Here is a 12,740-nt window from a genome sequence, read left to right as displayed (position 1 = left end):
TTGTGATAAAGTAGAAGATAGCTAGCCATTCAACAGGATGATAATACGGCAAAATTATGACAGGGTTTTCAGAAGAGGACAGGTGGCCTGAATTACACCTTAATTATGATTTTTAAAACTATGAAATAATATATTTACAGACTTGAGTCAGTATATCTTCCCACTGACACATCAACTAGTGAACAAGATAGAACTTTCACATTAATTATAATGACTACTCCTTAATGAGGTGCAAAAACGTTTGTGTAATCTGATTCAGTTTCTTGAATTAGATTACAGTTTATCACTCTGAAAGCAGAATTTTGTTGCTTGTTTTTACAATAAGCTAGTTCAACCCCAACAGATAAACAGCATATCATCCCATAACACCAATCAAAAGCGACGCTAACGTTAAAAATCATTAAACACTAATAACCAAAACACTGTGTTAACATGGAGTGCATTTTAAAAGAAGTAAGCAATAGTCACTCAATTTTACTAGTGTATCTTTTTAACCAACACAGGATCACAAAATGTGCACACTACATAATATAAATAAGTGAATAATAGATTTGCTTCTCAAAATTCCTAAGTATGTAACTCAAACTTTTAATTTCTAGCCTCTGCAATACTCATAGAAATCAACTCAACTCACTTAGGTGAGTTAAATACATTCTTAAGACCTTACAGGACTGAGTCTACCAGGAGAAAATACTTCCAACTACAGATTTTGTTTCTTGGTAATATCCAATATGATGTGGATATAATCACAATCATAATTATATTTTAAACATTCTTTCGGTTCTGCCTAATACAACATCAATAACTGTGAGCCAGAGAAAATGAAATTATTTAATTATGTGATTAATCTTTCTTTAAACACCAAATAATTCCATCTTCTACTTTGGCAGAACCGTTGCCACACTTTATCAACAGCTGCATCTGTGAACTCCGTTTGTCCTCCAAGCTGAAATAATCTATACAAAACCTTTCAACTCTCTCCTTACTCTAACCCCCCATAAAAATGCTTCATGGCTCAGAGAGTTTTGTACAGGATGGAAGTTGGAATATACTTTTATTGATTCAGGCACACAGCAAGAGAGAAAATAAGGATGATTAGAAATTAAATCTTCAGATTATCACTTAAGAAAAAAACAGAACAGGAGTTTAATACAGGAAAGGAGTTATACTTTGCACACATGAAACATTTCAGAGGAAGCTTAATATCTTTACATTGGAAAAGAAGAGTCTAGTATCACATGTGGAATAGGTAGACAGAAGTACCTATCATAAAGCAAATCTGTTCAAAATAATAATAGCAACAACAATTACTGAGACTAATTTAATGTAAAATTAATGTGATAAATTAAACAGGTAAGGTGTTTTGAAATTACTTTTAATTTACAAATATATATCTATATGTATATAGATAGATGAAGTAGTGATCTTATCATGCACTGTAACAGTGCTTTCCAAAAGCACTTTATATTCACATTTTATCTCTGAGAGAAAGATGCAGTTCCTGAAATAAATACAACAGTTTTGTAGCTACTTATTTCATCACCTGTAGATTACAGACTCAGCAGGCCAAGCTGCCGAAGAATTAAGTCAGGAGCTTTACAAAACAGTTTCAAAACTTAAAATACTTAAGAATAATTATGAAAAAAAAAATAATTTGGGAAGTAAGAGAATTGCATTTCAAAGTTTGTATGAAAAATAATGGAAATATTTTATACGTTATATAGCAAGTACAGATATAAAAATACAGAGCACAACGTATATCATAAACTCTATTCAGGTATTACAGCACTGTTTTTTCTGATCAATTACAATTATCTACCGTTTCAACTTTAGACAACTTTTGAAGCCTTCTAAGTACATTAGCCAAGAAAAGATCCACAGTACACGGAGATATGCAGATCAAAGTTAACTATGATGAGCCATCTAGTTTTGGAAGGGCTTCAAGGTGTTATCCAGGTAAGCCTGAAAAGTGAGTACACTTGTCTGAACCTACACCAAACTCTTCTTTATTCTGACTACCTTATTTGAAACATAGGCAGATTTTAATTCTCTGGACAATTCAAGAACCTTTTTATTTCCCGTTACTACACATTTCTCTTTTTGTCAAACCTTCAAAGGTCCTACATTTATTTTAATAAACATAAGACTGTCTTTTGTCAACTAACCAGTCTTTTCTAAAGTTGGGAACATTCTGTCAGTTGACCCTAATGAAGACAGTGGTTAGATCAGCAACTGTGGATAATATTTGTGAATCTTGTGACAAAAATGGACAGAATATCACCCAAGAGGTGATCCTCAGTTCTTCAATTTATGCTTCCTAAAAAATAAGTGGAATATTATTCCTTTTTTCCCTTTGATTTTCCTTCTCAGTACAGTCCCTAAATCTCAGCTTAGTCCCTAAATACTTCTCTAAAGTGAGTCCATTCTAAGTGATGATGCACCATTCTCTGCATGGGTTTTCAGATTGGACCAGTAATAGAATACATTTTCAAGAGATCCTCAATTTGGCCTCTAACAAAAATACACAATCATGATATTTCATGCGAAGTCTTAGCATATGCTTTTGTATCAGTATTATTTGCACACATAAACAATGCATGCAGAACCAGCCCTTTTAGAAACCAGGATTTCCACCTTTAAATGTATATTTCTGTATTATGCAGATTTCAGAATAAGGAAAATTTTCAAGTAAAAATCATACGTTAAATCATAGCGTTGTGTATCCTAGATATACCTAATAATTGCAGATCTCTGTTACTTTAAGAGCATTAAATAGCACATAATTGTTTGTGTGATCACTTATACTCTTTTGTAGGCAGAAAGGAAACTTAGTTATTATACTCAGATTATTAAATCAATCAGAAAGCTTAAAAAGAAGAATTTGTTACAAAAAAGAGAGAGAGAAAGAGAGTGGGGGGAGCACTTAACAATCTGGTACTTTGATTTTTTTCTGCTTAGAGCTGGATTCTAACAAGAAATTCAAACTTCATAAACTTCTCAAACAATGAGACATCTTAGGGTCACAAAGATGATTAAGGGATCGGAGCACCTGACATATGAAGAGAGGCTGAGAGAGCTTGGACTGTTCAACCTGCAAAAAGGCTCAGGGGGGATCTTATCAATGTGTATGAATACCTGATGGGGGTGAGGGGAGTAAACAAGATGGAGCCAAATTCTTCTCAGTGTTGCCCAATGGACATAAATTGAAATATAGGAAATTCCATTGAAAAGTAAGGAAAAAAGATTATTTTGAGAGCAGTCAAACACTGGAACAGGCTGCAAAGAGATGTGGCATCTCCATCCTTGAAGATACTCAAACCCCAATTGGACGCAACCCTGAACAACCTGCTCTATGTCACCCTACTTCGACCAGGAGAGGTTTGACTAGATGATCTCCAGCAGTCTGCCGACCTCAATTATTCTGTGGTTCCACAAGTATACAGTGAAAATACAAACAAAAGCATTCACAAGCGGCAAGAATTTTCTAGTATCAACTAATGCGGTAGCACGTAACAACTGCACCTACATCATCTATTGGAGTTATAGCAGTTCTTTCTTCGTACGGCTCTTCGGGTGGTTTTGGTACTTATTCACAATGTAGATGCACAAATGTTCATTGATTTGAACTCACAAGATCAGATTATAAACCTACATATATACTTGCCTGTCTATAAAATGCTGGAATGACTGTCATGATGTTCCTTACCTTTGCTGAGCCATACTCCGTGGAACACTATACCCCAGAGCCTGCTGCTAACAGGGTTAGTGTTTGCAGGTTTTGTGCTGTTTGAGACCCAACACCACCACAATGGGAAAAAATCATGCTCACCCCTTCTGTTGTGGTAAACCATGTAATGTGAAACCAGTTCAAGCTTAATAGCAATTTCATGTAAACCCTTCCTCTTTTGCAAGAGACTCACAAAGTATTACCATCCTAAAAGGATTCGATGAATCTTACATATGCCTATTTTCTTTAATTTTGAATTATTTTCTTCTTTTGTTTTAATCATCATTTTGAAAAGGTCTACATCTGGTTTTGTGTGCTGATAATGTAAGAAATTGGATCTGTGTTTTTAGTACTGTATATTTTTATCATTAACTTGTTACGACCAGCTTTAAAGGACTAGAGAGGAATTGGATACTTTAGGCATAAGTTGTGGTTTTAAGCTGCTTAGAATAAAAAAAGTGCAAAAAAAAATCCCCAGAAGATATCATATCAAGAGGCGATCTGCTTTTACATATTAACTGTAACACAAAACCCCAAACGATACTGTTGACAAGGGGTTTTTTTTCCAGTCTCCCTCTTTTCAGCCTGCTTATTTGTCTCTGACTTCTTTCATGTCATCTCCTTTCTACTTTTCACGTGCATTTTTTTCTTTGATATTTTCCTGCCTTACTTCCCCCAAATAATTTCCCTTTGCTTCTGCAATTTTTGATCTCTCCCTCATAAACAGGAATGCTTCTGCCCTATAAAAACTTTTGTTCTTTCTCCACATAGACCCTTTCTATTATTCTCATGTTGCATTCACTCTGAACCAACTCTATTTCCTTTATTAGATTTTATCTTGTAATTCCAATTGTATAAGATATTTTAATTCCAATTTTTTTTTTTTCTGGTCACACCTGCCCAGACTACCACTGTGAGTCCTACTTGCCTGACACCCTTCCATGCTTGCCTGCACTCTCAGTCTCATCCCTCCTTCCCTCTGCTTACTTTGTAACTCTCTCTTACCAACCTTAGTTGTCTGACTTCTCTTCATTGAGAAGAGGAGATCATCTCCTCTTGATCTTTAACCTTTTGAAAAGCTGTAAATTCCTAATAAAACATTTCTGGCTATTTGTCTATCTCAGTATGTAAAGCAGTTCTCAAGCCCTAAGGCCAAGAGACATTGTCCACAGAGCTAAACTCTCCTCATTTTCCTCCCTCCTCCAGACAAGACATTTGCATCCAAACTGCCAACAGTTTCTGGCATGTGGTATTTCCTGAACTGTGCATTTTTTTGGAAGATGTTAGTCAGCTATGACCAAAACCACGCCAAGGATCACGCTCATACTTAAGCAGGCATGTGATCATGGGCACGGACTCAAACATCCACCCATCTATCCAATCTCCAAGACCCAGCAATTCTCCTCTCTATTTGGATCTGTCTAGTTTATTATCTTTCCTTTGCCTTAAAGAAAATCTGTGCTCAAGACTAAGCTGTGCAAACAAGTGGGGAATAACTGGGGAAGAAGTGGAAGCTTAGGTGAACTTTGCTGAAGCAAGCAGGAGAATTCAACTCATCTGTAACATGAAGAGAGGGAATGTGGCACCACCATCAACAGCTTGACTGTTGGGTGCCTCCATCTCCAGGTGACTCTGTTCATCTCCTTCCTGCAACACAACCTTTCTTAATTTAAATATGTCTAAGAGCAAGTCACTGCTAGGAGATGTTATAGTAACTTTCAAAAGAAAATAGTAGTTTGAGAAACAGATTGTTACAGGACTTTACATTAGTATAAGGCCTCAGGAGACGAATCAAAAATAGAATTTCAGGATGAAAAATTAAGAAGGACGTGTGTGCAGCATGGAGTTATTTTAACTAACTAACTCAGTTTCTTCAGGCAACTATATTCATGATGACATTATTTAATCAAGCAAAGCAGCAAAAAATCAGAAGATATCTGATCTACCAAAAATGAGTATGGAAATTATTGTCTAATGATAGGTAATTCATGCTTTGAAAGGTTTTTTTGTTTATAAAGAAGAGGGAAAAAATTATAAAGGATTATTATTTGCTCAGTTATTTGTATTTTACAGTTCTGAGCTGCCACAATTTCCATTACATACAATACATTTATGTAGCAATGATGTTACATTAGGGGAACTCCTTTGTGATATTTGGGTGCTGGTTTCCTAGACCTAGGTTTATTAATAAGTGGATATAAGCCATGAATTCAAAAGATTGCCCATGTGAAGGTGTTTCTAGTGATCCTACCTGTTGGCGGGATGATTCCAGGAGACATTAGGCCTGGGACAGAATGTGGCATGATATGAGAATTCTCTGGGGAGGTGACACTTTGAGTCCTCTTAGGAGGCCTTCCAGGTCTAGAACTGAAACAAACAAACAAAAAAAATTTTTACAATTAAGCTGTTGTCTTACACATCATTTCAAAGTTGTTTCAAGTGGTAACATGGACTGTAAATAAATTTGTTTCAAGGACGGTTGCTTTTGCAGTTAGATGTAATAGACTTCCATCACTAATTAGATTACATGCTGAATTCATTTTCCTCATTGAAGATCAGCCGCTCTTGATGCATAATTCATAGCCTGCACCTCGTTACCTGCTTCTTCATATTAATATCTATACACAGTTTGAATTGCCTCGTTTGCATATGCTAAAGTTCTGCATGCAGCCTTCAGCACGAAAATTATGCACTAACTTGTAATAATTATTACAGTCAGCCTGCTATTGATTTATGAGACTTTTAAAAACCAAATATGTGTAGTACTTGTAATGAATGATATTTTAAGGTTCTTCAGGAAATTAAAAGGCAATGGCTGCCTAAGGAAATGTTCTGCTTGTTTGATTTAATACTACAGTTAGCTGGGAGGTGGAATGAAAGAGTGATTCAGACCTATAGCACATTTTTCGATGATATGTTTTATTACTTCGCACTGCTAGCCTGATATCTAGATGATAAATGACAATACATATCTAATGTGTGAAAAGGTCTTGCAATTTCTTTATTTTTTGTCATTTAAAAGATAAGTCAAGTTATCATTTAACCCTTATTCTATTTAAAGTGAAAATCTCACTAAGACACCTTACTTTAAATGTACTACTTTATGTCAGAAAGGACGCAGAATTATGTGTAAGGTATTGTTGAGCAACTGCCATCACAGCAGCTTACATCTGTCCAGTATGGAAAAATAAAGGGCTTCAGGTTTAAGCACTCCTTGTCTGTTAAATGCTCACATACACAACTTTACATCTCCTGGACTGTGTAAGTAGCATACAAATTAGATGCGGACTACAATGAAAATACTCATTACCCACTTATGTGCAAATATGTACCTGCTACATCAATGCATATCCAAACGCTTCTATTCTTATGTACAGATCATAACATAGCACTATCGCAATATCCTGTAACTGCCTATGTAGGCGACATTGTGGAATAACTTCACAGAAGAAGGTGATGTGCCGTTCGAACACTGCAGTGTTAACCTGTGCTTTGCCAAACATTCGAGGTTCTTCATTTGCTTCAAAACAGGAAGGAAAAGAAAGGTGGCTATGAAAGGATTTGCTCCTTAGGTCCTCACACTAACAAAACTCTCATCAGGGATAATGGCATTTTTAGCTATGCTGGGACTGCAGGAGGCAGATAATAAAATACCTCTGTTTTCTGTTCATATTTGTTCGCCTTGTGTTTGGAAATAAATAACCTTCTTTTTGCAACTTCAACAACCTACCTTTAATAAACCAAAAACAATCAAAGTACAAGGCATTTTCTTGGAGTTTAATGACTCAAGGCATTGAGTCATTAACCTTAACTGATCATTAATTCCCAACTTAATGTCCTGAGCTCAGGTCATTATTAAAATTATAAGCTTGATAATTTCTTTGATTGGTCTGGGATTTTTGATTTTTTTTTAATACAAACAAAATCATCATATGTTCACAGCTACAAGAAAAACAGTTGTAGAAAAAGAATATTGTCTTATTCCAGCTCATAGAACCAAATTATGTGTCTTTTGTCTGTCTTTTTGAAATTTATTTTGTGATTTACAATAAAAATAAACATACCATGAATACACATAAAACTGATAAAAACATTATAGACAAAAATGATCTGATTTAAATGGAGTGTATCTAATATATTCACCCACCAAAAAAATGCCCTATGTAAGAAAACTTTAATGGCTTAATTTAAATACCTACGATGATGCACTGTTCTCAAATCACTGCTGTGATATAAGTACGGAAGAGTCTGACAATAGCATAAAAACCACAAGCAGGGTGCCATGGCATAATGCACATCCTACCAATGACCTCCAAGTCTTTAAAAAAAAACAAGTTCACTCCTGCAAAGATTCTCTTTGATGAATTAATTCTTACTACCAAAGATAGCCATGGTGAAGTCTGAATGCTTTTGTCTTTGATTTTGAAGAATAAATCCACCCCTCTTCAAAGTCTAAAAGAAGACACCCATGGACCAAGTCTGTAAACGAAGGTCAGCAGGAAATTATAGGTTAGTGATATTGAAATATACAAGGCAAAACTCTTCCTTTGGTCACCTTCTACAATCAAGCACTACTCGATACAAAAGGGCTGTCACACTCAAAACCATAAATGAGCCCAGTAACCCCACTCTAACCCATGATTTATCCCAAACTTTACCAAATAAGTGTTTTCATGAAGTCCTAAACTCCCAATTCCAATCAAACTAACAATATTTAAATGACATTTCTGAGAAATAAACCTCTTTTATCCTGACATAATTTTTAAGTGTCAAAGCACTAGCTCCAGTCTAATATTAAAAGGCCTTTATCTATTTAAGAAATGTTTGTTCCTTATGAGAAGGCAGAAAAACACAAGTAAGAATTTCTTAAGATCTGGAAGATCTGATGTGGAGTCACAGCAGACTATGCAATACACAATTAAAATGAGTAACTCTCTGATTGGTTAAAATAAGCACACACTGATTGTCCCCAATAACCGATTAAGCAATAATAATTGTCTTAATTTGTTATCCATATTATGCACTTGTTTCATTAGCCAAATTCGTAACTTGAAATACTACTGTGTTGGTTTTGCGTGGCAAGGTTTTGGTAGTGGGGGGGGCTACAGGGGTGGCTTCTGTGAGAAGCTGCTAGAAGCTTCCCCTGTGTCTGATAGAGCCAATGCCAGCCGGCTACAAGATGGACCCACCACTGGCCAAGGCCGAGCCCATCAGCGCCTCTGTGATAACATATTTAAGAAAGAGAAAAACAGTTAGAGAGCGCTTTTGCAGCCAGAGAGAGGAGTGAGAAGATGTAAGAACATCTGCAGACACCAAGGTCAGTGCAGAAGGAGGGGGAGGAGGTGCTCCAGGCGCCGGAGCAAGATTCCCCTGCAGCCCGTGGTGAAGACCATGGTGAGGCAGGCTGTTCCCCTGCAGCCCATGGAGGGAGGATGAGGGGGTGTAGCGATTCCACCTGCAGCCCGTGGAGGACCCCACGCCGGAGCAGGTGGAGGCACCTGAAGAAGGCTGTGACCCCGTGGGAAGCCCGCGCTGGAGCAAGCTCCTGGCAGGACCTGTGGATCCGTGGAGAGAGGAGCCCACACCAGAGCAGGTTTGCTGACAGGACTTGTGACCCCGTGGGGGACCCACGCTGGAGCAGTTTGCTCCTGAAGGTCTGCACCCCATGGAGGAGACTCATGTTGGAGAAGGTCGTGAAGAACTGTCTCCCGTGAGAGGGACCCCACGCTGGAGTGGGGGAACGATGAGTCCTCCCCCTGAGGATGAAGAAGCGGCAGAAACACCGCGTGATGAACTGACCGTAACCCCCACTCCCCGTCCCCCTGTGCCACTGAGGGGGGGGCGGAGGTTGAAGCCGGGAGTGAAGTTGAGCCCAGGAAGATGGAAGGGGTGGGGGGAGGTGTTTTTAAGATTTGGCTTTATTTCTCATTCCTCTACTCTGTTTTGCTTAGTAATAAATAAGATGAATTCCCTCTCTAAGTTCGGTCTGTTTTGCTTGTGATGATAATTAGAGAATGATCTCTCCCTGTCCTTATCTCGACCCATAAGTTTTTTTCATTGTACCTTTTCTCCCCTGTCTAATGAAAGAGGGGAGTGATAGAGTGGCTCTGGTGGGCACCTGGCCCTCAGCCAGGGTCAACCCACCACAACTACCATTTTATAATATCTGTTTTCAAACTGTAAGAATTGCAAGAATTTTGTACGAAACATTACCAAAGTTGGAGGAAAAATGGTATGTAAAGATTACTTTAAAAAATAATAACTATGATTCTATTTGAAAACTTGCAAGTTGTTTTGTAGTTCATTATAATTTTTATAGCTATATGATAAACTCTTTAAAAAAAACATTAAAAGCATAGCAAATTAGTTTAACTATAATAAACAGAATGATAAAAATAGCTTAATGAATCATTTTGTTGGTATTTTTCCTAAACTTGGGTATAGTAAAGAACTATTTATTTTTACTTTAGGACAAGCTCACTTTCATTCCAAGATAAGAAGCCTGCTTCAAAGTACTCACATTCCTATTTTGTATCAAAATTAGTAGATTTGTCTTCAGTACGAAAATATAATTTCAATAGGTACGAGCTGACTAGTTATGCAAAAGATATATTTAAACACCAGAGCAATGTAAGTTATACTTCTAGTTGATGTCACTGAGATACAAAAGTCATCATTTAAAACCTGTTGATAATACTTTTTTTACTCAAATTTAGATTTTATATATAAGCTTTTATAGACGTATAACTGATATTGTAAGATTTTGCCTTTTATCTGAATGAAATCATTGGAAGAACAACACTGGTTCTTCTGAAAACACATTCGACTTCTTAAGGTAATGCTAATTATCTCAATGGGTAAACTACTCAAAGCTGACCCATCTTGATTTTAAGGATGACTACAGTTTGGATTTTTTAGAGCTAAGATAAACAGCCTGAAGTGCCAAAACCCAAAAAGCCAACATAAGTCGTGTGAATACCTAGGGTCACAGTACGGAGAAGTCAAGGAGTCTTTTGGGACTCCGCAAGTAACCGCTGGAAGAATCAGACCTACATCTGGAAGTCATAGCTGGTCTTTCTCTCTACTGTTTCATTCTTTGAAGATTAAATTAGAGGGAGCAGAAATTAGACAATTTCAACAAAAACACAAGGAAGCCGCAATAATTAACTGCTTTAAAGAGCTGAGAAGTCAAAGGGAAGTTACCAGTTCCTTGTTTACCCATTAAAAGAGACATAATAGAAACATTCTTTCTGCTTTCAGAAATATAAATATGTAGGTTAGATTTTTTCCTCTCTAAAACTTAGGTTTTAGTGTGTGAGATATCTCAACATATGTTGAATAAGAAAATGAAAGTTTTCTACATGATCACATATCACAAATTTAGTACTCAGTTTTCAAAGTGAAGCACCTATATACATTTAGCTCCCTCAAAACTCATCTGCCTTATATAGGCTTGTGTAAGCTTTGTATCAAAATCTGCAGACTTTTTTCAGGGTTTAGAAGACATTCCCACAGACAACTGAGCTTTATGTTTGTAGACAATCGTCACGATTTACAATATACGACGAAGTGACAGAGGAACTAAAGGTGCAGACTGGTGAATCTTTAAACTCTCAAAAAGGGAGGGAAATATTTTCTTCATTAGCATCAGCTAATTAGATATTCAAAACAGTTTCCAGAACAACTGAAAATAAATCCATCATTTTTCGGTCAGATTTGTGTTTCATCCCTTCAACTTTCACAAATACTTCAAGGAATACTATGGCTCTAGCATTTTCATCTTTGAAGGAAAGGGTATATATGTCTTCTGCACTGTGACTAGCATGAAAGGTACAAAATATGAGAAGCAATTCAGAGTATATTGTCCTAAAATAAAGCAAGTTCTCTGAAGTAGCTCCTTTTTGGTCTTTCGATCATCATGTATTAGTCTTACATCCTTCTTGTGTTACCAGATCTAGACAACAACAGATGGCTGAATTAAAGAATTAAGAAATGGAAGAATCAGTGGCTATTATCAGCTAAAATGTTGTGCTTTGATTATACTTTCATAGTTTTATACACCTCCAATTCTATTATCAAAGTATGAGCTTGCTCCTAGAAATCACTTTGATAGTGCAAAACAATTAAAAGCAGACACAATCAGCAGAAGATCTGGTCCCGCACAATCATCTCAAAAGAGGTGGAGGCAGAAGAGGTACGGATTTATCTCCAGGCTTTAAAAGTAAGCAGACTTTTCATTCAGCTCTTTTCACTATCTGCCAGCAGACAGCCATGGGTTTAAAATTTAAGGGTCTTATCCTTGAAAGCCTTAGAGACCTCCCATTGATTTCTGTTAGAGTTCTGAGCACCAAGGAAGGTACTGGTTCCAAAACAGCCAAAACTCTTCATGAGTAGCGTACACCTCTCAGAGTACGTAACTAGCACTTTATAGATGATTGATTGCACGGCAAAACATACACTATAAAACGAAAAGACTGTGCAACAAAGTTGAGATAATGCTGTGATTTATCTTTCTGATGTTCTGACTTTGAGGAATACTTGAGCAAAATTAACTCTAGACGAACAAAGTTTAACTCTTTAAAATTATTTTTATTCAATACATGCAGTGTCCCTAAAGAAAACAGCAGCTCTGACCCGCTGTAAGAAGGCAAACTGCCTTTCTAGCCAAAAGTAATTATTTTCAGGGCCAGTTTTCTACATTTACAGTTTTATTTTTAACCTTGTCTGTGAGGAAGTTTAGTGCACAGAAATACTGTCCTCATTTGAAACCAAGCAAACATGATGCAGTGAAGCTGCCATTGGCCAGGCAGTTTTATAATCACTAATATTGGGGAGGGGGGGGTGTTACACTTTGGAGGTGATAGGCAGCAAATCCGAAACAAGCATTCGGTGTATTTATTTAATGTATTTTTTATGTTCTTGGAACTGCTTAGAACAGCTTTGAATATCAATATCAATTTTAGCTACATCAGCATTTATGTATCTCATTTAGGTACATATTGAAAAATCTAGG

General features: G+C 36.7%; 1 protein-coding gene across 8 annotated transcripts in view; it reads right to left on the bottom strand.

The window, feature by feature from the left end:
* DACH1 (dachshund family transcription factor 1) overlaps positions 1 to 12,740 on the bottom strand; it is a 368,257-nt gene that overhangs the window by 206,283 nt on the left and 149,234 nt on the right. For all 8 annotated transcript variants that reach the window (XM_075741715.1, XM_075741717.1, XM_075741716.1 and 5 more), the window contains exon 2: positions 5,979 to 6,094. In XM_075741715.1, the coding sequence (XP_075597830.1) occupies positions 5,979 to 6,094 (116 nt within the window). The remainder of the gene's footprint in view (positions 1 to 5,978; positions 6,095 to 12,740) is intronic.

The sequence above is a fragment of the Balearica regulorum genome, chromosome 1, assembly GCF_011004875.1.
Source record: "Balearica regulorum gibbericeps isolate bBalReg1 chromosome 1, bBalReg1.pri, whole genome shotgun sequence".
In the NCBI taxonomy this organism is placed as follows: domain Eukaryota; kingdom Metazoa; phylum Chordata; class Aves; order Gruiformes; family Gruidae; genus Balearica; species Balearica regulorum.
This window is presented reverse-complemented; position numbering and strand designations above follow the sequence as displayed.